This window comes from Anomaloglossus baeobatrachus, chromosome 5 (genome assembly GCF_048569485.1).
Source record: "Anomaloglossus baeobatrachus isolate aAnoBae1 chromosome 5, aAnoBae1.hap1, whole genome shotgun sequence".
Taxonomy (NCBI): Eukaryota; Metazoa; Chordata; class Amphibia; order Anura; family Aromobatidae; genus Anomaloglossus; species Anomaloglossus baeobatrachus.
Window position 1 is genome coordinate 251655986 of NC_134357.1, and position 27590 is coordinate 251683575.

The window sequence follows — 27590 nt, forward strand, 5'->3', positions numbered from 1 at the left end:
AGATGTCTTGCAGAGGGATGCAGCAGTCTTGAAATTGCCAAACTTTTGAAGCGTGATCACTGAACAATCAAGCGTTTCATGGCAAATAGCCAACAGAGTAGCAAGAAGTGTGTTGGGCAAAAAAGGCGCAAAATAACTGCGCATGAATTGAGGAAAATCAAGTGTGAAGCTGCCAAGATGCCATTTGCCACCAGTTTGGCCATATTTCAGAGCTGCAACGTTACTGGAGTATCAAAAATCACAAAGTGTGCCATACTCAGGGATATGGCCAAGGTAGGGAAGGCTGAAAAACGACCACCTTTGAACAAGAATCATAAGATAAAACGTCAAGACTGGGCCAAAAAATATTTTAAGACTGATTTTTCAAAGGTTTTATGGACTGATGATATAAGAGTGACTCTTGATGGGCCAGAGGCTGATCAGTAAAGGGCAGAGAGCTCCACTCTGACTCAAACGCCAGCAAGATGGAGGTGGGGTACTGGTATGGGCTGGTATCATCAAAGATGAACTTGTAGGACCGTTTATGGTTGAAGATGGAGTGAAGCTCAACTCCCAGACTTACTAACAGTTTCTGGAAGACAACTTCTTCAAGCAGTGGTACAGGAAGAAGTCGGTATCGTTCAAGAAAAACATGATTTTCATGCAGGATAATGCTACATCACATGCATCCAACTACTTCACAGCATGGCTGGCAAGTAAAGGTCTAAAAGATGAAAAAATAATGACATGGCCCCCTTGTTCACCTGATCTAAACCCCATAGAGAACCTGTGGTCTCTCATAAAATGTGAGATCTACAGGGAGGGAAAACAGTACACCTCTCGGAACAGTGTCTGGGAGGCTGTGTGTAATACTATTGTATGAACTGAGGATTTCGATTGCGTTAGAGCAATGACAACCAGAGACAGGTTCTTGGTGCAAAGAAGTTTTATAATATGCAACCAACAATATGTACACAGGAAAGAACATAAACACAGTAAATACCTGCCAGGTTCGGAGCAAAGGGGATTTCCCGGGACCGCGCACCAGACTCCCCCAGGGAGGCCACCAGGAGTGACCCCCTATACAGGGGCTGTCTGGCGATCACCCCAGAAGGCCTAAATGCGCAGCAGCAGGGACACGAAAGGGCAACAGGTTATAGTCCAAAAATGTCCATACTGGATGTGGAACACGGGTCCTAGGGTGGATATGTACCGGAAGGGACCGGGCACAAACGCCAACCAGATACGGCAGACAGAGTCCGGGACCAGCGAGGGAACAGCTCGATGAGACCAGGTGGAGTCCAGGGCCAGTGTCAGGTGATTCACCAGGATCCAAAATAACAACAAGGAAATGAGAGCAGCAGGGCAGGAGTAGACAAGAAGCAGTATACTCAAGCAACTAGACTAAGCTTAGGGGCGGGCATTTAAACAGAGGAACAGGAAGTAGGGTAACAGAACAGAAAACTCCTTGTTAACAAAGGGCAAGATCCAATGTCAGCAAACTGGAAATCCCGGAACACTGACATTACTCTCCCCCAGAAACAGCCTTAGGACGAACCAGGGCCAGGCTTGTCCGGGTACCTCCGATGAAACTGAGCAATCTTCCGGGGCGCTCGGATGTTACCCACAGGTTCCCAGGAATCGTCCTCGGGGGAGTACCCCTGCCAACGAAACAGATACTGAAGCCAATGCCGATGGAGCCGGGAGTCAATAATGTCTTCAACCACAAACTGCTCCTGGCCATCAACCATCACCGGTGGAGGAGGAGGAGGCACGATACGTCCCTGAAACGTATTAGGGGAAACCGGTTTCAGCAGGAAAACGTGAAAGACCGGGTGTACCTTCAAATTCCGCAGTAACTTCAGCCGACAGGCCACAGAGCTCACTAACCCGGTGATCTTGAACGGACCAATGAATTTCTGCCCCAGCTTCTGCGAAGGAACACCCAGTTTTAGATTCTTGGTGGATAACCACACCGAGTCCCCTACCTTATACATGGGTGCCTGTTTCCGGTGAGTGTCTGCCGACTTCTTATAACGCTCCTGAGCTGAGGCCAAAGAGTCCTTCAAAACCTCTAGATTTTAATGTAGCTCCATCAATCTGTCCTCCACCGCTGGCACCGAAACAGCTACTGGTGACCTAGGCAAAATACTCGGATGATAACCTACGTTAGCGAAGGGCGTTACCTTAGTGGAGCTGCTCTGAGTGTTGTTATACGAAAACTCCGCCAAAGGAAGCAGCTTCAACCAATCTTCCTGCAGATGGCTGACATAACAGCGCAGGTACTGCTCCAGGGTTTGATTAGTCCTTTCTGTTTGCCCATTTGTCTGGGGATGGTATGCAGAAGACAAACAGACATCAATTTGGAGTGCAGAACAAAACCCTTTCCAGAATTTAGAAGTGAACTGCGCGCCCCGGTCAGAGATGATCTCGTCAGGTACCCCATGCAACAGAAATATATTCTGGATAACCAAATCCACTGTCTCTGCAGCTGAGGGAAGACCGGTACATGGAATGAAGTGAGCAGCCTTTGTCAATCGGTCCACTACCACCAAAATGGTATTGTTACCGCCCGAGATGGGCAACTCCACAATAAAATCCATTGAGATGGATTCCCAAGGGCGAGATGGTACGGGTAATGGTTGAAGGAGTCCCGTAGGAGCCACACGAGGGACCTTGCACCGGGCACAAACCGCACACGAGTGGACAAAGTCGTTCACATCATTCAAACAGGTAGGCCACCAGAAAAAACGACTCAGAAATTCCTGCGTCTTCTGTACCCCCCTATGACCTGCCAACACGGAGTCATGGACCAACTTGAGAACCCAAAGTCTTACAGCCTCCGGGACATAAATACGTTGCTCTCTCAACCACACACCATTCCGAAGGACAAGAGTCGCATCATTCGGGGGGGCAGCAAGAAATACGTCACCATCATAGGCCAGCTTGATGTCCTTCCACAAGTCCTGGTCCCAGATTACTCCAACAAAATTGGCATCTGATAAAACGGTCTGAGACGGGGTTCCAGGCACGGAGTCCATGGCGTGGATTCGGGACAAGGCATCGGCTTTCCCATTACGTGACCCTGGATGGTACGTAACGATAAAATTGAACTGGTTAAGGAACAGGCTCCAATGGGCTTGCCATGGAGACAGGCACCTGGCAGATTTAAGGAATTCCAGGTTACGATGGTCTGTGAGAACTACCACTTGTTGCGCTGCTCCCTGTAAGTGGTGTCTCCATTCCTTAAAAGCAGAAATAATCGCCAACAACTCCTTATCCGCAATGTCATAGTTCTTTTCTGCAGGGGACAACTGGCGAGAAAAGAAGGCACACGGGTGCAAGAGACTCTTGTCCCCAGTCCTCTGTGAAAGATTAGCCACTAATGCATAATCGGAAGCATCGACTTCCATAATAAAAGGGAGTGCGGGATTCGGGTGTATTAGTATTGACGCTGAGCTAAAACAAACCTTGAGACGATTAAAAGATTCCTGGGCCTGGGCGTACCACACAAACTTCTGCCCCTTTTTGGTTAACAGGGTGATGGGACGGACGATCTCTGAAAAGTTGCGGATAAAGTGTCTGTAAAAATTAACAAAACCGACAAAGCGTTGTACCTCCTTGATGTTTCCCGGTTCTGGCCAGTCTAGAATTGCCCGTATCTTGCCAGACTCCATGCTCAGTCCCTGAGGAGAGATAACATATCCTAAAAATTGTATCTTTGAGCAATGGAATTCGCACTTCATCATAGTATCATAGTATCATAGTTTTTAAGGTTGAAGGGAGACTCTAAGTCCATCTAGTTCAACCCGTAGCCTAACATGTTGATCCAGAGGAAGGCAAAAAAAACCCCAATGTGGCAAACAAGTTCCAATGGGGAAAAAATTTCCTTCCTGACTCCACATCCGGCAATCAGACTAGTTCCCTGGATCAATACCCTGTCATAAAATCTAATATACATAACTGGTAATATTAAATTTTTCAAGAAAGGCATCCAGGCTCTGCTTAAATGTTAGTAGTGAATCACTCATTACAACATCATGCGGCAGAGAGTTCCATAGTCTCACTGCTCGTACAGTAAAGAATCCTCGTCTGTGATTATGATTAAACCTTCTTTCCTCCAGACGTATCGGATGCCCCCGTGTTCCAGTCGCAGGCCTAGGTGTAAAAAGATCTTTGGAAAGGTCTCTGTACTGTCCCCTCATATATTTATACATTGTGATTAGATCCCCCCTAAGCCTTCGTTTTTCCAAACTAAATAACCCCAAGTTTAATAACCTGTCTTCGTATTGCAGCCCACCCATTCCTCTAATAATCTTGGTCGCTCTTCTCTGCACCCTCTCCAGTTCAGCTATGTCCTTCTTATATATCGGTGACCAGAATTGTACACAGTATTCTAAGTGCGGTCGCACTAGTGACTTGTACAGAGGTAGAACTATATTTTTTTCATGAACACTTATACCTCTTTTAATACATCCCATTATTTTATTAGCCCTGGCAGCAGCTGCCTGACACTGGCCACTAAAGTGAAGTTTACCATCCACCCATACACCCAAGTCTTTTTCTGTGTCTGTTTTACCCAGTGTTCTACAATTAAGTACATAATCATAAATGTTATTTCCTCTACCCAAGTGCATGACCTTACATTTATCTACATTAAACTTCAATTGCCACTTCTCAGCCCAATCCTCCAATTTACATAAATCTCCCTGTAATATAAAATTATCCTCCTCTGTATTGATTACCCTGCAGAGTTTAGTATCATCTGCAAATATTGAAATTCTACTCCGCATGCCCCCAACAAGGTCATTTATAAATATGTTGAAAAGAATCGGGCCCAATACTGACCCCTGTGGTACCCCACTATGAACTGAGACCCAGTCCGAGTATGTACCATTAATAACCACCCTTTGTTTCCTATCACTGAGCCAGTTTTTAACCCAGGTACACATATTTTCCCCTATCCCCATTATTCTCATTTTATGTACCAACCTTTTGTGTGGCACCGTATCAAAAGCTTTTGAAAAGTCCATATACACAACATCCACTGCATTTCCCTGGTCCAGGCTTGAACTTACCTCTTCATAGAAGCTGATCAAATTAGTTTGACAGGATCGATCCCTCATAAACCCATGTTGATACTCTGTCATAAGGTTATTTTTCTTGAGATACTCCAGTATAGCATCTCTCAAGAAACCCTCAAGGATTTTACCAACCGTAGAGGTTAAACTTACCGGCCTATAATTTCCCGGCTCAGTTTTTGTCCCCTTTTTGAATATTGGCACCACATTTGCTATGCGCCAGTCCTGCGGTACCGACCCTGTTATTAAGGAATCTGAGAAGATTAAAAATAATGGTCTATCTATCACAGAACTCAATTCCTGTAGTACTCTGGGGTGTATGCCATCCGGGCCCGGAGATTTGTCAACCTTAGTGATTTCGAGGCGGCGGCGTACTTCCTGCTGGGTTAAGCAGGTAATATTCAAGGGTGAATTTATGGTATCACTGGTCATGTCTTCTCCTGTTTAATATATAGGTGGCTATCCCGGTGGTATTCACTGCACTGCTCGGTATTCTGCAGTTTTTGTCTTTTTTCAGCTATATTCGTGGTGACGTCATGGTTCACCCGAGTCCATGAGTGATGGACTCAATTGAACTTTAACTGTCACTGTGTGAGTCTCGCATCGGTATCACCCGGCACGGCGCACATTCTCCTGACAGGAGCGCCTCAGCTGCATGGAAATAAATGCAGCTGACCCGCTCCTGTCAGGAGAGTGTGCGCCGTGCCGGGTGATACCGATGCGAGACTCACACAGTGGCAGTCAAAGTTCAATTGAGTCCATCGCTCATGGACTCGGGTGAACCGTGACGTCACCACGAATATAGCTGAAAAAAGACGAAAACTGCAGAATACCGAGCAGTGCAGTGAATACCACCGGAAGTTAATGATCGGATCCGGAAGCAGAAGCGGCCAGGAGACAGCGGCTGTCAGGTCTGCAGGACGTGTCACAGGACCGTTAAGTATAATCATAATGTTTTTTATTAATGTGCTTTTTTTACAGTCCCTGGACCCGAACTGTAACACGAGCTTCCCAGTTAAACTCATGTTCATTATCGTGTGTACAAACACTATGTATTCGGTATGGACCCTTAACTTTAGAGTTCGGGTTCACCCATCACTACTTACTGGTCATTGCTAGAGTTTATATGGGAAAAACCTGGCGACACGCATCGTTTTATGGTCCAGTTACACGCAACGACATCGCTAACGAGATGTCATTGGGGTCACGGAATTCGTGACACACATCCGGCCTCGTTAGCGTTGTCGTTGTGTGTGACACGTACAAGCGACCGCTAACGATCAGAAATACTCACCTAATCGTTGATTGTTGACACGTCGTTCCTTTCCCGATTATCGTTGCTATTGCAGGACGCAGGTTGTTTGTCGTTCCTGAGGCAGCACACATCGCTACGTGTGACTCCCAAAGAACAACGAACAACACCGTACCTGCGTCCTCCAGCTATGAGGTCGGCGTGACTTTCATGCGGCTTGCTCTCCGCCCCTCCGCTTTGATTGGACGCCTGCCATGTGACGTCGCTGTGACGTTGCACAAAAAGAAAAGAGGCTGTTCGCCGGCCACAGCGACGTTGCTAGGAAGGTAACTACGTGTGACGGGTGCTAGCGATTTTGTACATCACGGGCAGCGAGGGTGGGTTCTTTCATGTCGCTGCGTGTAAAGCCCCCTTAACATCTTTGGACTGCAACCAATTTACATTTTTGCTCTTTTGTTTTCTCTATCTTTTATTCTAAAAGTCTTAACTTTTTTATTTTTCTGTTCTAATAGTCATATGAGAACTTGTTTTTTGCAGGACAAGTACAAGGTTTTACTGTCACAATTCTTTTTCCATACAATGTACTAGAAACGGCAAGAATATTCCACTTTACGGCAATCATTGTCTGGTAAAAGGGCCTAGCAGCATTATTCTTCTTTTGTTCAGTAAAACTTAATTTTCTTTCTCTAGCTGCCCTATTGGTTAAATAGCTGAACTTGTTTAAAATGGTGTTTAATAATTAGTCTGCAGGTAAATAAGGATTTATTTACACCTATATCATATAAAAATGACTTTATTTTTACAGTACATCCTTGCAGGAGCGCTGACCGTTGCTGCTCATTGCAATCCCAAAGTAGGCTTGGTGAGTCATCTTATAAAGGTTCTGTATTACCAATGTCACCTAATCTCTGTATTATTATGGTCATTTGATTGGCCCTTGATCATTTTATTGCTCAGTGAACAGGTATTTAACACTTATCATGAGCTGGAGTGCGTCTGCTAACATTTACACCACTTTTGTATTTGCTAAGCTGTGCTAAACCATGTCGCTAACATTTTGCGCGACTACAAAAATGTTGCTCCATTTGCAACAATTTTACACCAATTAATGAATCGGTGCCTATATTTTTCTTTAAATTTGCAGACAAGATTTTGTACTTATAAAACAAAAAAACTAAAATTGTTAGACTTTTTTTTAAATAATCAATTGTGATGTTTTTATAGTGCAAAAAAATAAAAAAGATAGAGCTGTTAAACCACCGCATTTAAGCAGATTTATTTTTCATTTAACCAAATACTCTGGTTTTTAAGAGTATGAAAAAGTTGGACATGACTGGTGACAATTTAACTGACTACCTTATTTCCCCATGTCAAACCCATGTGACCATAAGGGGAGGGGCGTCAGGCAACATAGCTTATACCAGGAAGCAATATTTTTCTGTTGGCTGAGGCCCTGCCTCTTCTGGTCACATGGATATGACATCAGCACAGGTCCTTTTAGTCACAAAGTAAAACAATTCTATAATTGAATTAGCATAAGTAACTGGGGGAGGGGATAACTATGAATACCCACCCCAGCTATCAGCTGCTGTCACTCAACAAGCTGCTGATTTTACAAACTTTACTTGCTTGTGTTTCAAAACCTATACATCCTAGCTGACCACTAAAGGTATATAGAGAATCAGCATGATGGCACCAGTATAGCACTGGCTTTAGGTTGTATAGGAAAATCCTGGTGATTGGTGCGCTTTAAGCTGCCAAATTCTCATTGCCTTCATTAATTTATGATTCATTAATTTGGATCCAACTTTTGGGAACACTACCTACCATAATAAGTAATGGATATCCATATGCCAGAGGCTGTGTGCATTCATTTGGCTCTTTTTATATGCATGCATGATCTCTTGTCTGATATCAGTGTTATATTAGAAACCCTATTCTTAGATTTTCCAAAACTCGTAAAGGTCAGTGATGGCAAAAAAACACTTTTCATAAAAAGTGTGAACCATAAAATAACCAAAACTGAGAAAAGAATCCTAGCCAAATTTCAAATACAAAATCGATGATCACTCATATTTTACAAGGTGTATAATAAATTGCTTTTAATTTTATTTCCACAGGTCAGAGGATCCCTCTCCCTAAATATCATCAGTTCCATACTCAGTATTATTGAATTAATCATAAATATAGCTGATCTGGCAGACCTGGCAAATTTTGGTAATTGCGATTACTACAGTGACTATTACTATAACAATGACTATGAAAGATGCAATAATATGCTGGTAAGTTTTATTCATCTTTACACAGACTTAACCATTTATAAAAACAATTGATGGTAAATAGTTCAATATGTCTTCTGAGTACCCTGACAAAAGCTGGATCATTAAGTATCCTAAAATGACTTTCAGTGGTGAAAATCTTTCACTAAAGTCTTTTCCCCATGGTTATACGTGGAAGTAGCGTCTTAAATATAGAAAGCAAAATCTGACATGTTACCAGGAACTTTCTATTAGTTTTTGTTCTGTATCTTTGTGTTCGCTTTCATAATTTCTACGTTCTGTGTTCCTTGAGCGGTCCTGGTGAATTTCACACGTAAATGACATTTCACTGCTCAAAATTACAGTATGCAAATTCAATCCAAGAAAGGGGAGGGGGGAATCCAGCACCAAAATAAAAAATTCCTAATTATTACAAAAATTTAAAACATTGATATATCTGCAGCTACGCCTTATGCGTTTTGGAGAGACAGAAAAAACTCTTTATTCATAGGCATTGCCTAAATAATGCAATAAATAGGAATTTTTTACTTCAGTGCTGGATTTTTCCCTCCCCTCCCCCTCCTCCTCGGATTAAATTGAACTTCTGGATGCCAAACCATTGGATCCGAGCACTGGATTAGGAGCTGCTGAGCAACACATGGAGTGGTGAGCTGAATTATTACTTTACTACTCAAAATTACAGTTGCCATAAGCTCTGTGTCTCCATTCAGCTCCCTGTCTGCTGTCAATACCTTATTACCATGGGTATTTTTTAGTACATATGCTATAGCTGTAGAAAAAGTCATAGACCACTCTTCCAAAGTTATACCTTGATCTTTTGCAGCTAAACCAAAAATTGCAAAACTGATCATGAGGCTCTTAGTTTAACATTCTGGTCAAACTGTGTAAAGCCCACTGCCACGTGACGGCGGGCCACTTAGATGTTGAGCTGTGCACCGACCACTGCACCAACAGACAGAGCACCCATGCTACAAAGCAAAACACCCATTTTTTTTTTCCAATATGTGACAACTGTCCAAGACGGTTAACCCTTTCCTTCCAACTGATGTCTCTGCACTGTAAACTATAATGTAAGAAATAGTAAAGCTAAAGCTAAATTTTGCCACCTATTAGACAGACACGCGGATGACATTAATAATCAAGCATAGGGTTTTTCATAAACCTTTAGATATTCCTACTTAAATAGAACCTATGAGTAAAATTTGTACTAAAAAACATGATGTAAAGCAGGATAGGGTACAATGAAATATCTCTAACTACACCAGTTTCATCTGCCCTCCAGTGCTACTTCCTTATGAAATTCATCATCTATTTATAATTAACTTTACAAGTGGACTGGTGGGTGTTTCAATGTTCTTGCAGTCCTTGGCTCCTCCTAGCTTCTTCCTGCCACCTGTGCCCTCACTTCTTGATTGACAATGCAGAGTAGAGAAGATGTTGAGCAGCAGAGTCTGAGATGTGTCTCCACTATCAAAAAAGAAATGGTGAAGAAGGAATGGATACTGTGCAGAAGGGCAGGTTGCACAATACCCTGTGACAACCTGATAGGCCAGGGCGTCACATTGGCAGAAAGAATTGAAGAAAAGCCGAGGACTGTAAATGCACTCATAAAGCCATGTGCACTTGCAGGGCTAATTTGCACATGAATAGATAAATAATTTCTGTCATATGCAACAATGGAGGTCTAGAAAATAGGTATGATTAGGTAGGTATCACTAGATCTGTGATCTTAGTGAAAGTCTTAGGGGTACTTTGCACGTTGCGACATTGCTACTGAGATATCGTCGGGGTCAAATCGCAAGTGACGCAGATTAGGCGCCAGTAACGAAGTCGCAACGTGTAAAGCCTAGAAGCACCGATAAACGGTATGGTCATTTCCATAATTTCGCTGCAGCGACAGGTATGATGTTGTTCCTCGTTCCTGCGGCAGCATACATCGCTGTGTATAAAGCTGCAGGAGCGAGGAACATCTCCTTACCTGCGTCCCGCCTGCAATGAGCAAGTAAGGAGGTGGGCGGGATGTTTACATCCCGCTCATCTCTGCCCCTCCGCTTCTATTGGCCGCCTGCCGTGTGACGTCGCTGTGACGCCGCACGACCTGCCCCCTTAGAAAGGAGGCGGGTCGCCGGCCAGCGCGACGTCGCAGGGCAGGTAAGTGCGTGTGAAGCTGCCGTAGCGATAATGTTCGCTACGGCAGCTATCACAAGATATCGCATCTGTGACGGGGCGGGCACTATCGCGCTCGGTATTGCTACAATCGGCTAGCGATGTCGCAGCGTGCAAAGTACCCCTTACTGACAGATTTCCTTTAAGCTGTCATTTCCGTTTCCTGAGTTTTTGTTTGAGGATGGTGCAGAAGAGCCAGGTCCTTATTACATCAGCAAAAATGAAAAATTAAAAGGGGCAATCAGTTCACCAGGCTAGCAATGAAAGTAAGGCCATGAAAAAAAAGAAAAAAATCTAGCACCCAAAATATAAAAAAATGATTAATTAAAAGAACATGAAATGCAAAAGAGGAAAAACAAAAACTGAAAAACACTTATTACATGATCTCAGTCCTCTGTCACATGAGACCACTGTATGACGTTAGTTACAGGTGCCATAACTACAGGGCAAGTGTGGCGCCCCTGAGGCTTCCGTCGCCACAGGAACATTGCACCCCAGCCAGAGGTGTGATGTCCCATCCTGGGTAAGGAAAGGAGTAAATGCCGGTCCACAGGCAAATCTGCACTACACCCATTGTTAGGTACACACAGGGACCAGGGACAGTGGCAGCTACCCTCCCATGCTGCATGCTGGGAGGGGCCGTAAGACCCATCCCTGCTTCCATAGGGTAGAGCTTAGCAACTGGGGAGGTGGGAGGAGCCAGCAGAGTGTATAGTAGTTACAGGAAGGTCAAGTGTAGTCAGTCTGCGGGAGGCAGAGAAGTGAGAAGTGAGAAGAGAGAGTTTGGAGTTGAAGAGAGTGAGAAGTCTGCGTGAGGCAGAGGAGAGAAGCAGAAGGAGTCTGAGTGAGAGAAAGAAAGAAAGTGACGCTTCCTGGTGAAGACCCTGAGGCCCAGATAGGCTCAGGTGACACCACAGCAAAACAACAGAAGGGATTCCAGGGCCACTGCAAAGCTTCCAAGCTGGTGGCCTGTTCCACAAAGTCATTCGGTGGAGGGATCAAGCTGCACACAGGGGACGGTCCCTAGAAACTGGAGGAAGAGAATTCCAAAGGTAAAAACCGAGGCCCAGGGTAGTTGCAAGCTCCCCGGGCCACAGCCCACAGCAGAACCTCTGAAAATGGGGTAGAATACCCACTAGGCAAGCCCCCGGCCCGAGGCTGTAGTGGAGGCCAAGCCAGGTTCATCCAGCAAAGGCAAGGGTTAGAAGTCAGCTGAAGAAAGGAACACAATAGAGGGGTGCACCGGCTTTTATTTCCAGATCTACCCGGGATCAGCGGAGGTCCCTGACAGGGGATTCCAGCACACCAGTGGGCAACCGGACAGCTGCCGTGTTGAACAACCATCGTGAGTAAACATTTTGAAACTGCACCCCCTGGTGTTGTCTCCGTTATTTCACTGCATTGACTTCCATCACTGCATAGACTTCTATCACTACATCGACACTTACAAGCACCAACTGTTGCCCTGGGGTACCGCTCCACCTGTGGGAAGCAGGACCATCCAAGCTGCCATTCCACCAGCCCCGGAGGCCCCCTACTGCAGCGGCGGCTTAATAGCCGCAAACCACAGGTGGCGTCACGAATATTATAAACTTTAATCACCCCTACTGAAGCCATATTAATTGACTCCCGCCAGGGTCACGGAGTCGGGTCCCGCCACCACTGACGACCCCCCGGACTAGTCCGGCCCGGCACCGGGTGTCCCATAGCCCTGGGGTGGGCGAGTCACAAGCATAATTTAAGCCTTTAGAAATTTATTTCCTTTTGAGCTACCCTCAACCAAGCAGGGATACAAAATTCCTAAACTATCTGGAAGCTAAATAGTGGAAACATATGATGGGTTTCCAAAATGTAAGATGGGGAATAAAAGCACCCCAAAGATGTAGAATTTCTATTTGAATATTAAACACCACCAGAATGTCAAGGTCAGTAGATATGTTCACTTGCAAAAAAAATTATTCTTTTGTCCTAGATAAGCTCAAAGATTGTGTTAGTACAACTAGAACAAGATACATCAAACAGCATAATGAATTTGCTCGATCATAACCTCAACTGCACACATTATATATATATATATATATATATATATATATATATATATATACATATATATATATATATATATATATACACTCCCTGACAGAAGTTCTGTCGCTTATCTATGTTATGTAAATAAAAGCTTATAACCTGACTTTAAATTCATCCATTGGTTTTATAAATTACTCTTTTGAAAGCTGAAACCCTCCCAAATTTGGTTTAGGTTATGAAAATAAAGTTGCTGCAAAGCTGAAATATTGATAATTTAATAAACACAGATCATATTTTGGCAAGACAAAAGTTTTGTCGCCTTGTCATATAATGCACCCAATCATAGTTTACATCCTCACTTGTGCTCACTAAATGATCACTAAATGAGCCGCTAGCTCACCCCTCCACCTCTTGCCTCTACTCCTTCTGTGTCCATCAATAGATATTATTGGCTCCTCTATTTTTGCCTAGCTTTTCACCTAGCTGGGCCAGTACTTTTGTATTTGTTTATGCTTATTTGAGTTTTCAATTTGTCCTTTCCTGACTGTGAGTAGAGAGCTGTGGAAAAGAAGCGCAATAGGGTTTTACCCCAATAACACAGGGGGTAAAGACAGGGAGCAGTAATACTCACCAAATGAAGTTGTGAAAGTCACAACTACTATATAGGCATGGAAAACTGGGATCACGGCAGCAGCAACCCAAACGGCAGATAACAGAGAACAATAGAAGAAAATCGGGTTTTTATCAGCCGCACCAATGATCACTTCTCAGGTATTCAGATTAATGGATCTTTTATTTTGCACAGGTCTACGCGTTTCTGGAGTCTCAGCTCCCTTCCTCAGGACCATCAGGCATAAGAACACATCAAATCTCCAGATTGATGTGTTCTTATGCCTGATGGTCCTGAGGAAGGGAGCTGAGACTCCAGAAATGCGTAGAAACACGTAGACCTGTGCAAAATAAAAGATGCATTAATCTGAATACCTGAGAAGTGATCATTGGCGCGGCTGATAAAAACCCGATTTTCTTCTATTGTTCTCTGTTATCCTTTCCTGACTGTGACATACAAGCTTTACATCTGCTGTATTGAATTCTGCATTTTTATCCATCTGTTAAGCTGACTGTCCAGTTTATGGACACTCTATATATTTTGGCGGAAATTCATTTTTGGGTTCTCACATAATATAACTTATTGTATTATCCTGCCTTAATGGGGTTTCAGCTTCTTGAGGGTGTGAGGTTTTTTGGATGTCATATACCATTGACATCCAATGTGTGTTTCTGTAAGCTCTTGCTTTTTTAATTGGTTTTAATACATGTATGTGGTTTGGTGTCCTTAATTAAATAAAGATATTTTGTATATTTATATATTTGGTGATCCCACTTTTTTGCATATTCCTTTTCTCTGCTATTGCATCCTTAGTAGTGATGAGCGAGTACTAAAAAGCTCGGGTGCTCGAGGCTCGGGCCGAGCATCCCAAGATACTCGTGTACTCGGCCCGAGCACCGAGCCCAATGTTATCCTATGGGAGACCCGAGTATTTTTGTGAAATGACCACCGGCAGCATGTAGAAACCCTAAAAATGGCAAAAAAGTCTCAGAAGAGTGCTCAAATGACATGGCAACAGCATGGGGAAGACCCCTTGAAGCATTTATCACTCAAAAGTCACAGCTGTGAACAATTTTGTCCGCGTTTTACGCCATTTTTACGGACTCACCAGAAAACCTTCCAAAATGACACCAAAATGAATTTTCATGGCGGAAATGTTAAGGGCACATACCCAATAGTGAGATAGAGCTAATGTATGTTACTTTTTGAGATCAATACATGAAAGATTTTACGTAAAACATTGTGTAGCACTCCGATGGCCCTGAGAAGAGACGTACATAAAGGCCTCTGAGTCTAATGTGCCCATTTTGAGGAACTGAGTCTTTGTAGTATTTTCCTTTGCCAGGGCAGTCCAAAATTTTGCGGTTCACCAATGACCCTGCATACAGACGTGTATGAGGGCCTGTAAACCTGAAGTGCCCATTAGAAGGAAGTGGGTCTATTGTAGTATAGCCCTTAGGCAGGGCAGCCAAAAATTGGGAGGCTCCACGTTGTCCCTGGATAGAGACGTGCATGAGGGCCTGTAAACCTGAAGTGCCCATTGGAAGGAAGTGGGTCTATTGTAGTATAGCCCTTAGGCAGGGCAGCCAAAAATTGGGAGGCTCCACGTTGTCCCTGGATAGAGACGTGCATGAGGGCCTGTAAACCTGAAGTGCCCATTGGAAGGAAGTGGGTCTATTGTAGTATAGGCCTTAGGCAGGGCAGCCAAAAATTGGGAGGCTCCACGTTGTCCCTGGATAGAGACGTGCATGAGGGCCTGTAAACCTGAAGTGCCCATTGGAAGGAAGTGGGTCTATTGTAGTATAGCCCTTAGGCAGGGCAGCCAAAAATTGGGAGGCTCCACGTTGTCCCTGGATAGAGACGTGCATGAGGGCCTGTAAACCTGAAGTGCCCATTGGAAGGAAGTGGGTCTATTGTAGTATAGCCCTTAGGCAGGGCAGCCAAAAATTGGGAGGCTCCACGTTGTCCCTGGATAGAGACGTGCATGAGGGCCTGTAAACCTGAAGTGCCCATTGGAAGGAAGTGGGTCTATTGTAGTATAGGCCTTAGGCAGGGCAGCCAAAAATTGGGAGGCTCCACGTTGTCCCTGGATAGAGACGTGCATGAGGGCCTGTAAACCTGAAGTGCCCATTGGAAGGAAGTGGGTCTATTGTAGTATAGCCTTTAGGCAGGGCAGCCAAAAATTGGGAGGCTCCACGTTGTCCCTGGATAGAGACGTGCATGAGGGCCTGTAAACCTGAAGTGCCCATTGGAAGGAAGTGGGTCTATTGTAGTATAGCCCTTAGGCAGGGCAGCCAAAAATTGGGAGGCTCCACGTTGTCCCTGGATAGAGACGTGCATGAGGGCCTGTAAACCTGAAGTGCCCATTGGAAGGAAGTGGGTGTATTATAGTATAGCCCTTAGGCAGGGCAGCCAAAAATTGGGAGGCTCCACGTTGTCCCTGGATAGAGACGTGCATGAGGGCCTGTAAACCTGAAGTGCCCATTGTAAGGAAGTGGGTCTTTTGTAGTATAGCCCTTTGGCAGGGCAGCCAAAAATTGGGAGGCTCCACGTTGTCCCTGGATAGAGACGTGCATGAGGGCCTGTAAACCTGAAGTGCCTATTGTAAGGAAGTGGGTCTATTGTAGTATAGCCCTTTGGCAGGGCAGCCAAAAATTGGGAGGCTCCACGTTGTCCCTGGATAGAGACCTGTTAGGTTCTTAGTGGCTCCGTGCTTGCATTTAAAAACCGCACGTGTGTGCCTGTTGGTGGCAGCTTTCCGCTGCACTTGTGTGCGTTTTGCAAAAACTTGGATACAACGCACAAGTCTAGTGAATACACATCAGCACAGCATTGCAAAATGCGCAAGGGCGTTGTCAACGAACAAGGAAGTGGACGTGATGGTGGTGCAGGCAGAGACCGAGGTCGTGTGCAAGCTCTAATTTCGCCACAACAAAGGGCCACATCTAGTCGCTCGCACGTCCTGTCCCAAATTCTTGGGGACCGCAGCAGTACACCGCTCTTGAACCAAGACCAGTGTCAACAGGTTGTTAGTTGGATAGCGGATAATGCTTCCAGTCAGATTGGCACCACCACAAACACTCTGTCTTCCACACGGTCAAGTGTCAGTAGCCGTGATACTGCACCGCACATTTCAGAACCTGATCCTCCTTCCTACCACCAGGCCGAGTACACGTCCACGGACATTACTGATCCCACACTTGGACACTCGGAAGAGCTGTTCGTTCACGTTTCCATTCACACATTCTGGCCTCTCGCCAGCTCCTGTTGAAGTGGGCCATGACGAGATTGTATGTACAGATGCCCAAATATTTGAGCAGCCACGTTCTCACGAAGTTGGCAACGTGTCTCAACAAGGGGTGGACGATGATGAGACACAATTGTCAGGAAGTCAGGAGGAGGAGCAGGGTGCGGAAGAGGAAGACGACGTGGTGGATGATCCAGTAACTGACCCAACCTGGCAGGAGGCTATGCAGAGCGAGGACAGCAGTGCACAGGGGGAGGGAGGCGTAGCATCCCAACAGGCAGTAAGAAGCAGGGTGGTGGCCCCAGGCAGACGTCAGGCAACTGTTCCCCGGAACAAAACGACACATGGTGCCTGTACAAATGTTAGGTCTTCCCGAGTCTGGCAGTTTTTTAAGTTGTCTCCAGATGATTCTAAAAAGGCCATTTGCAACACCTGCCGTGCCAGCATCAGCAGGGGTACCAAAACTAGCAGCCTGACCACCACCAGCATAATCAGGCACATGTCAGCCAAGCACCCGACTTTGTGGGATGTACAACAGAGTCGAGGAGCAGTGCTTGCTGATGTCACTGCTACGTCTTCGCTTGTTGTGCATGCGAGCCAATCCCCTGTCCATGCTGCCCGCGAACAAGCCTCCTCCGGCCCTGCACCTGCAGTTGCCCACGCAGAAATAACACCATCATCAAGCACGTCCTTGTCCCAGCGCAGCGTTCAGTTATCCATTCAGCAAACCTTTGAACGCAGGCGCAAATACACTGCCAACGCCCCACATGCCACACTTCTAAATGCTAACATTTCGTGACTGCTTGCGCTGGAAATGTTGCCTTTTAGGCTGGTTGAGACAGAAGCATTCCGCGACCTGATGGTGGCAGCTGTCCCACATTACTCGGTCCCCAGCCGCCACTATTTCTCCCGGTGTGCCGTCCCCGCATTGCATAACTACATGTCACAAAACATCACACGTGCCCTGAACAACGCTGTTTCAGCCAAAGTCCACCTAACCACAGACACGTGGACAAGTTCATGTGGGCAAGGCCGCTACATCTCGTTGACGTCACACTGGGTTAATATTGTGGAAGCTGGGACCCAGTCTGAGCGAGGGACGGAACACATCCTTCACACACCAAGTTTTGCAGGCCCTACCTCAGTCAGGGTTTCACCCACACTCTACAGCTCCGGAATGTCATGCTCCTCAGCCTCCTCCTCCTCCTGCGTATCCTCATCCACTTTACCCTACACACCAGTCCCAAGCTGGAAGTGTCGCGGGCGGAGGAGGGGACGCTGCGCTCTCCCACTGCTCGGGTCCGGCTGCCGCTGCTCTACGGCTGCTGCTGCTCGGTGGCTCGAGCGATGGCCGGATCCCGGGGACTCGAGCGGCGCTCATCGCCCGTGAGTGAAAAGGGGTCGTTTGGGTTTTGGGGATATTGTCCGTGACGCCACCCACGGTTGTGGTGATTGTGTGGACACCACCGCTGCTCTGGACGGGGATCCCGGGAGCCTGTGACAGGGAGCAGCTTTGTTGTTATTTCTCCCCTCCGTGGGTAGGGGGGTTGGTTGTCCCAGGGCCCGGTGATGGGGTAGAGATGGATGACAGGCGGGTTGCGGGGCCTGATGAGGTGCAGGGTCGCAGGGGCAGCGCTGTGCCGCACGGCACGGAGGTACTCACTCAGCCCAATGATGATGACACAGTTCACGGTAAAACAAGCGGCTGGATGGACGGGTCCCTCGGACGGCTGCGGTTGTTCCTCCCTGCAGGTTAGTGATGACTGTCTCTCCCTGCACCTAAGTTCAGTGTTGGTAGTGATGGTTTCCCACCGGTAACCCGCTCCCCGACCTGGATATGGGCCGGAGGAGCCCCTTTTGCCCACAGGCGCTGGCCCTGGGAGACGGTTGCCCTTGGCGGTGGCGGTGTCTCCCCTTCACGGTTGGACGGTTGCCTTCTATCGTGACTTGCTGTTTGGAAACCCTGAGGTCCCCTTCACTAACGGATTTGGCAAATTCACGGCGACACCAAGCCTTGCCGGGATCCGAAAGGCCCCTGCCAATGGTGCTGGCTTCTCTTTGTATACCGGTCCGGTACGGCCGGGTCACCACCCGTCCACGGTCCTTACGGCAGACTCCAATCGGCCTCCACTGCAGACGGTCACCACATCCTGCCAACCTTGCTGTCCTGTCCGGGCCACACACCCGGACCAACTTCAGGCTCTTTGCTGTCACTTTTCTCCTCTCTACTACTTTCCTCCTTCCACTTCCTTAGCTTAACTCTCACTGCCTGTGTTTTCCCTCCTCCTTGGTGGGTGGAGACCAACCGCCTGGCTCCACCCCCTGGTGTGGACAACAGCCCCTGGGGAAGGCAACAAGGATTTTGTGTTTTGACTATGATATGCCTGCAGGGAGTGTGGGGTGTGTAAGTGTTGTGCTCTGTGGCCCCTGGCTTGTCCAGGGCGACACAGAAGCACTGCAGCACTGCCTCGGCGAAGCGGCAACAGGCTGTGCTGAAGCTAATCTGCATAGGTGACAACTGACAAACCCTACAATGCAGAAGAGGTGTGGACAGCTCTGAAACAGCAGGCAGATCACTGGCTCACACCTCTGAACCTAAAGCCAGGAAAGGTCGTGTGTGACAATGGCCGGAACCTGGTGGCGGCTTTGAGGCGAGGCCAGCTGACACATGTTCCATGCGTGGCCCATGTGCTCAACCTCGTGGTTCAGCGGTTTCTAAAGTCATACCCAGAGCTGTCTGATCTGCTGGTAAACGTTCGCCGCCTGTCTGCACATTTTCGAAAGTCACCTACTGCTTCAGCCGGCCTTGCCGGCTTTCAGCGCCATTTGCATCTTCCGGCTCACAGACTGGTGTGTGATGTCCCCACGCGTTGGAATTCAACTCTGCACATGTTGGTCAGGATATGTGAGCAGAAGAGGGCAGTTGTTGAGTACCTGCATCACCTAAGCCGTCAGGAAATGGGTCAAACTCCACACATAACACCTGAGGAGTGGAGATGGATGTCCGACCTATGTACCATCCGCCAAAACTTTGAGGACTCCACCAAGATGGTGAGCGGCGATGACGACATTATTAGCGTCACCATACCGCTTCTCTGCCTTCTAAAATGGTCTCTGCTCAAAAAACAACCATGATGCATTGCAGGCGGAGCGCGATGAGTTTGAGCAAGAAACAGTAGTGGGTGTGGGTGATAACACACAGCCCAGCCTCGTCTCATCACAACGTGCAGTGGAGAACTATGACGAGGAGGAGGATGAAGACATGGAGCAACTCTCTGGCCAAATTGAGGATATGACATGCAGTCATATCCTCGGTTCCGCGTGGCTGGCCAGAGGACAGGGTAGATGATGAGGAGGAGGAGGAGGAGGACAGCATGTTAAGTCATCGTGTTGGTCAGGATACTGAAGTGATGGCTGTTAAGAGTCTGGCACACATGGCTGACTTTATGGTAAGCTGCCTGTCTCGTGACCCTCACGTTAAGAACATCTTGGCCGACAATCATTACTGGTTGGTAACACTGTTAGACCCACGCTAAAAGGAGAACTTTATGTCTCTTATTCCCGAGGCGGAGAGGTCAGGAAAAATGCAGCAGTTCCAGAAGGCCATAGTCACGGAAGTAGGCAAAGCATTCCCCTCACAAAACGCTAGCGGCATAGGTCAGGAATCAGTGGACAACCAAGGCGTACAGTCGAGAGGGGCACAAGTCCAATCCGCCAGAGGTAGGGGAACAGTCTTTAAGATGTGGGACAGTTTTCTCAGCCCCTCACATACCACAGCCCCTGAGGTGCGGGGTAGTGCCACAAGAAATCCTAAGTTTGCCCAGATGCTCAAGGAGTACCTTGCAGATCAAACAACTGTACTCCGACATTCCTCTGTGCCTTACAATTAATGGGTATCCAAGCTGGACACGTGGCATGAATTGGCTCTCTACGTTTTGGAAGTCCTGGCCTGCCCTGCCACTAGCGTTTTGTCAGAGCGTGTTTTTAGTGCCGCAGGTGGAATCATTACAGATAAACGCACCCGCCTGTCAACTGTAAATGCTGACAGGCTGACTCTGATCAAGATGAACAAGGGTTGGATTGGGCCAGACTTCACCACACCACCAGCAAATGACAGCGGAATTTAAAGTTTGTAACGGGATTTTGCCATGTACCTCCACTCACCCATGGTAACACACTTCTGGACTTTGGCTAATCGCTGGACTGCTCCTCCTTCTCCTCATGCGCCATCATGATGACCGTTACAATAGTTAGGCCGTTGTTTCAGGTATACCCCAGTGGTAAATTTTTTCGCCCATTCTTTCAGAATGGGCATTACGACAGGAGACCCGCTCCTTTGCAATGGGAACAATGTTTTGAGGCCCTCATGCACATCTCTATCCAGGGACAATATGGAGCCTGACGCTGCCACCGACAGGCACACACGTGCGGTTTTTAAATGCAAGCACGGACGCAATAAGAACCTAACAGGTTTTTAGGAGCGACAATTACTGAGAAGTCTGACACTATCAGCCACTGCTGACTGACGTGTATTATACACTACACTTGTGCGTTATATAATAGTTTGTGAAAAACGTGCACCTGTACGCTGCCACCGACAGGCACACACGTGCGGTTTTTAAATGCAAGCACGGACGCAATAAGAACCTAACAGGTTTTTAGGAGCGACAATTACTGAGAAGTCTGACACTATCAGACACTGCTGACTGACGTGTATTATTCACTAGACTTGTGCGTTATATAATAGTTTGTGAAAAACGTGCACCTGTATGCTGCCACCGACAGGCACACACGTGCGGTTTTTAAATGCAAGCACGGACGCAATAAGAACCTAACAGGTTTTTAGGAGCGACAATTACTGAGAAGTCTGACACTATCAGACACTGCTGACTGACGTGTATTATTCACTAGACTTGTGCGTTATATAATAGTTTGTGAAAAACGTGCACCTGTACGCTGCCACCAACAGGCACACACGTGCGGTTTTTAAATGCAAGCACGGACGCACTAAGAACCTAACAGGTTTTAGGAGCAAAAATTAATGAGAACTCTGACACTATCAGCCACTGCTGACTGACGTGTATTATACACTACACTTGTGTGTTATATAATAGTTTGGTAAAAACGCACACAAGTGCACCTGTACGCTGCCACCAACAGGCACACACGTGCGGTTTTTAAATGCAAGCACGGACGCACTAAGAACCTAACAGGTTTTAGGAGCAAAAATTAATGAGAACTCTGACACTATCAGCCACTGCTGACTGACGTGTATTATACACTACACTTGTGCGTTATATAATAGTTTGGTAAAAACGCACACAAGTGCACCTGTACGCTGCCACCAACAGGCACACACGTGCGGTTTTTAAATGCAAGCACGGACGCACTAAGAACCTAACAGGTTTTAGGAGCAAAAATTAATGAGAACTCTGACACTATCAGACACTGCTGACTGACGTGTATTATTCACTACACTTGTGCGTTATATAATAGTTTGTGCAAAACGTGCACCTGTACGCTGCCACCGACAGGCACACACGTGCGGTTTTTAAATGCAAGCACGGACGCACTAAGAACCTAACAGGTTTTTAGGAGCGACAATTACTGAGAAGTCTGACACTATCTGGACTGTTTTAGACTGTGTACACCAGCCCCAGATATGATGAAGGCTGGTATACGGTCACCACTAGGAATGGCTATATACCCTGCCTGCCTGCCTGCCTGCCTGTATACTGCTACAATAGTCCTGACAAGGACTCTTCTGGTCACCAGCCTGTATTCCGACCTGGCTATACCCTGCCTGTATACAGCAACAATAGTCCTGAGAAGGACTCTGCTACTGTACTCCGACCTGGCTATACCCTGCCTGCCTGTATACAACTAGAATAGTCCTGAGAAGGACTTTTGGTCACACTGTTTGCAGCCCTGCTACGGAAATAGCTATAAAGGGCCGCAAACCTTTCCCTGAAGCAGCGACACTCTCCCTGCACTGACTGTCTGGATGGCTGTGAGCAGAGCACAGCGCGCCGGCCGGTATAAAGGCTCGGTCACGCTGTGTGGGCCGGCCAATCACTGCAATTCCACAACTAACAGGACTGTGGCATTGCAGTGGTCTGCCAGCCAATCCCTGCATGAGGGCTGGCTCTCAAAAGAGCGCCAACATGCAGGGATGAAGACCACGAGTACAGCACGAGTATCGCGAGATTACTCGGTCCCCGCCGAGTAGCCCAAGTACAGTGATACTCGTGCGAGTACCGAGTAGTAACAAGCATGCTCGCTCATCACTAATCCTTAGTTATCAAAATGTGCTAGTGGTATTGATCCCTTTGCGTCATTTATCTTTGGTGCCCTCCCTCATTTGTTTTGCTCCATGGTTAAATCAGTGCCCAGAAGCCAGCACTAAAGAAAAGGCAATTAAAAGAAACGTTTGGCATTTGCTAAATCCCACAGCCTGCTAAACAGATGAATGCTGGAAAAGTGGCAGAAGGTGAATTTCTCTAATGAATCTTCAGTTAAATTTCACCACAGCCGCTGCAAATACTGCAGGAGACCTACTGGAGCCCGTATGGATCCAAAATACATCCAGAAAACAGTTAAGTTTGGTGGTGGAAAGATCATGGTCTGGAGTTACATTCAGTATGGGGGTGTGCAAAACATTTGCAAGGTGGAAGGCAATATTAATAGCCTAAAATATCAAGAAGTATTAGCTACCTCTTACATTCCCAATCATAAAAGTGGTCAAATTCTGCAGCAGGATGGTGCTCCATCTCATATATCCATCTCTACAACAAAGCTCCTCCTGGCAAAGAAGATCAAGGTGCTCAAGGACTGGCCAGCCCAGTCACCAGACATGAACATCATTGAGCATGTTTTGGGTAGGATGAAAGAGGAAGCTTGGAAGACAAAACCAAAGAATCTGCATAACTGTAAGACTGCATTCTTTGCTATTCCTGATATCTTCATCAATAAATTGTATGAATCATTGTTGAACCTCATGGATGCAGTCCTTCAAGCTCATGGAAGTCACACAAAATATTAAATATGGCTCTAATAGCACTACAACTTTATTCACCAATGTTATGCGACATATCTTTGTATCAGAAGTTAATTATTTGCTTGAATTTCACATTACTTCCTGCGGGCGACAAAACATTTGTCTTTCCAAAATCTGACCTTTCTGTGTTCATTAAATGATCAATATTTCAGCTTTGCAGCAACTTTATTTTCATAACCTAAACCAAATTTGTGAGGGTTTCAGCTTTTAAAAGAGTAATTTATAAAACCAATGGATGAATTTAAAGTCAGGTTATAAGCTTTTATTTACATAACATGGCATGGATAAGTGACAGAACTTCTGTCAGGGACTGTATATATATATATATGTATATATATATATATATATATATATATATATATATATATATATATACACATATATATTATATCATGATCACCCTGCTGTGTAATACAATGGACTTGGTTACTAATGTACACGGTGTAACCATAGTTTCTAATAATATTACACTTAAGATGGTTATCCAACCCTCTTTAGAAAGAATTCACCAAGACAAATTCCTATGCAAGACAAAGTACATTATATGGGCCCTTAGCAGTACAATAATGTGTCTGTGACTGCTTTTGAGGAGGAAGAGAAACTCTTTAAATCTTGGGCTCCTGTGCAGCTCCACCAATTGCACGATTGGTATATCCACCCCTTGAACTTGTCGTTAGGTAAACCTTTAGCTGCCTATTTTATTTAAAAAACAATATTTTCAATTTTGTTATTCTGGTATTTGTAGTCCAACCATTGTTTTATTACTTTGGTTGATCACCTCTGAACTCACGCAAGCTCTACTATGACAATATACATACGGTACACAGGTACTGTTATACATGGATGGTTTTACTGGGGTATAAACTTGTATGCATTATATGTATAATGAAGAATGATATTATATAAAGGTCAGAAAATTCTTCACAGTGTGATTTTGGTTTTGTGTTTGCAGAACGGTGGATATGGAATATTAGCCGTCCTTCTAATTTTAAATTTGTTGATATTTTGCGTGTCCTTATCCATCTCCATTTTTGGTTGTCGTTCATTGTCAAAACTATCTTCAAATAGTCCTCAGGTAAGAGATCAGACTATTTACACTGGATAAAATGTGTGGATACTATGCATTCCCCCAAACCTCCAAATTAATAGACTGATCTTCATGAATAAGTAAGCACAGGCACTAATGAAAAATGTCATTTGGTCTAGTTGACCTGCTCTTTCCGTCAGAAGCGTAACTAGAGTCCTATTGGCCCTGTGAAAAAAGTATGGTAATATGTACAGGCCACTGTAGCATTTTACATCCTAAAAGGTATATGTATGTGACCCACCACACACACCTGACATAAAAAAAGGAAAAAGAATACAGTTAAAATATATAAAACTCAGAGAACATTTTCTGAGTAATACTTCTAAATAATATTCATACACTTTCTAGAAAACAAATATCACCATATTGGTACTGAACAAGTTGACTAAATGAAAACTAATATGCCAAATAAACCACACAATGGGTAAAAATACCAAAACAATGACCATATATTATCACCACAGTGTCTGAATATAACCACCATCCTGTAGCTCCTGTAACAAGATCCACTATACCAAAACCAAAGTACCAATAACACCACACACAATGAATGTGTAGCGCCCCTGACTAAACCAGGGTGCTAAAGTACCGCCCCGCGGGCTCGGCTGTGACCGCCGAGCCGTTCGGATTCGTGCTCGTACTGCGGGGGTCACGTCGCTCTGCAAGGGGGGAGTTGGCGCCACACGCGGGGATTTGGGTGTTTGGTTTGAAGTGATAGTTCGTGACGCCACCCACGGGTTGTGGTGATTGGTGTGGGGGCCCCCGGGAGCGGTGTAGTAGCGCAGCTAGGTGTTGACCCCTCCGTGGGTAGGGGATGTTGGTCCCGGGGTCCGGTGGGCTGGGGCCCGGGTGCAGGGTGTAGTGTTGCGGTGCAGCACGGCGCGGTGCCGGATAGCACTGGTGTACTCACTCTGACACAAAACACTGGAGTCGCTGGTAAACCAAACGGAGTGATGAACGGGGCCGGCTGCAGCTTTTCCCAGATTAGGTTGGTAATGTCCGCCTTTCTCCTGCACCTCTGTATGTGAATCTTGACTCCTGTGCCTAGGCACTGGTAGTCCGCTCCCCAACGTGTATCTGTCGTAAGAGCCCGTTTGCCCGCAGACGCTGGCCCTTTGGATCTCTGGCCCTTGGCGGTGGCACTAATCCGGAATGGTTGGGCTGTTGCCTTCAATCGGGACTTAGGTGGGAATGAACCCCTTAGGTCCAGACCGCAATCAGTTAATTTGACTATGGTGGTGGCTTCTAGCCTAGTTCGGGGTCCGAGTACCCTGCCTGGTGCTCCGGTATCCAGTTGGCTCCCCAATTTGGTTTCGGCGGGCCACTACCCTGTCCCGGTCCCTTTTGGTTCCACCGGTCTTATTCCCGGTCTCCTGCAGGAGGCCACTACCATCTGCCTCCTTGCCAATGGTGACTGGGCTCCAACCCAGCCACCGGAGTAGTCTTTGGCAGGCCTGAGCACAGGTCTGCTTCTGGACTTGAACTTGACCCTTCCAGGGCCTGAGCTAGACTTCAACTCTCTGATTTCCCGCCTCCAGGCCTGTGAACTCCTCGGTGGGTGGAGTCAACCACCTGGCTCCACCCCCCCTGGTGTGGACATCAAACTTGGAGGGTGGTAGTTTGACTGCTGTTACCTAACTGGGAAGGGGGGGTGTAGTGTTGTTGTGTCTACCTGGGACGACCTGGATAGTCCAGGGCATCACACTACAGGGAACTGTATCCTGTCTTCCAGGGTACAGGACCCAACCCCCATGGTTCCAGGTTCCCAATAACATGTGTCACACCATTAGCACTACAAATCCCAACCACACCTCACATCAAACCTGTCAGACACACCAGTGGGATGGTCAAGCTGGAGTAGAACCACCCATAGGGGTCAGGCAGACTGGTGGGAGGGGGGAAGTGAGTTTAGAGTCAGCTCTCAGCGTGAGAGGAGCTGGAGTGGTAGCTCTGGAAGGGGAGCTGAAGAGGAGGAGAGTTGAGAGTAGCCCTCAAAGAGAAAGGAGCTGGGAGTTGTAGCTCACAGGGAGCGAGACCAAGGTTGGGTCGGAGACAGTGGTCCGGGACCACAGGAGTCGGTGACCAGTGGCAGTGACATTGGAAAGGATATGACGGACATACTCTAGGAGGACTGTCGACATCAGAACTCCAAAAGAACTGACCGATACCGATCATGGCAGGGTACAGGACCCTAGGTCAGGAGCAGGTTTATCCATCCTGATAATTAACCTGGGAAGGAGAGTATCTTCACAAACTTCCCTAACAGCTCAGAGATTGAAGGCACCAGCACAACGCAGGGGATAGGGTTCTCCATAAAAAGCAGCCCCATTGAAATCCCAAGTGCCAGCCATCAAGAGCACAGCTGCCCTACATACAGGTAGCGGGGCCCAAACAGCTTCATGCCAAGGGGCTGTCGCGGGCGGTGGGGCGCTGCGCTCACCACGCTCGGGTCCGGCTCTGCTGCTGCTGCTGCTTGGTGGCTCGAGCGGTGGGCCGGATCTGGGGACTCGAGCGACGCTCCTCGCCCGTGAGTGAAAGGGGTAGTTTGGTTTGGGGATTTGGTCCGTGACGCCACCCACGGGTTGTGGTGAGGTTGGGCACCACCGCTGCTGGTGACGGGGATCCCGGGAGCGATGGCAGGGAGCAGCTGGGATGTTGTTTTCCCCTCCATGGGTAGGGGTTGGTGGTCCTGGGGCCCGGTGAGATGACGGGGAGGCAGGGTTGGCAAGGTGCAGGGTCGCTTGGACTGCGCAGCGCGGTGCCGGATGGCACAGTAGTACTTACTCAGCTGTTAGGAAACCCCT

At 46.8% G+C, this 27590-nt stretch overlaps 1 protein-coding gene across 3 annotated transcripts in view; it reads left to right on the forward strand.

The window, feature by feature from the left end:
• LOC142309910 (membrane-spanning 4-domains subfamily A member 4A-like) overlaps window positions 1–27590 on the forward strand; it is a 163356-nt gene that overhangs the window by 108735 nt on the left and 27031 nt on the right. For all 3 annotated transcript variants that reach the window (XM_075347372.1, XM_075347374.1, XM_075347375.1), the window contains exons 4-6: window positions 7118–7174; window positions 8433–8594; window positions 24652–24774. In XM_075347372.1, the coding sequence (XP_075203487.1) occupies window positions 7118–7174; window positions 8433–8594; window positions 24652–24774 (342 nt within the window). The remainder of the gene's footprint in view (window positions 1–7117; window positions 7175–8432; window positions 8595–24651; window positions 24775–27590) is intronic.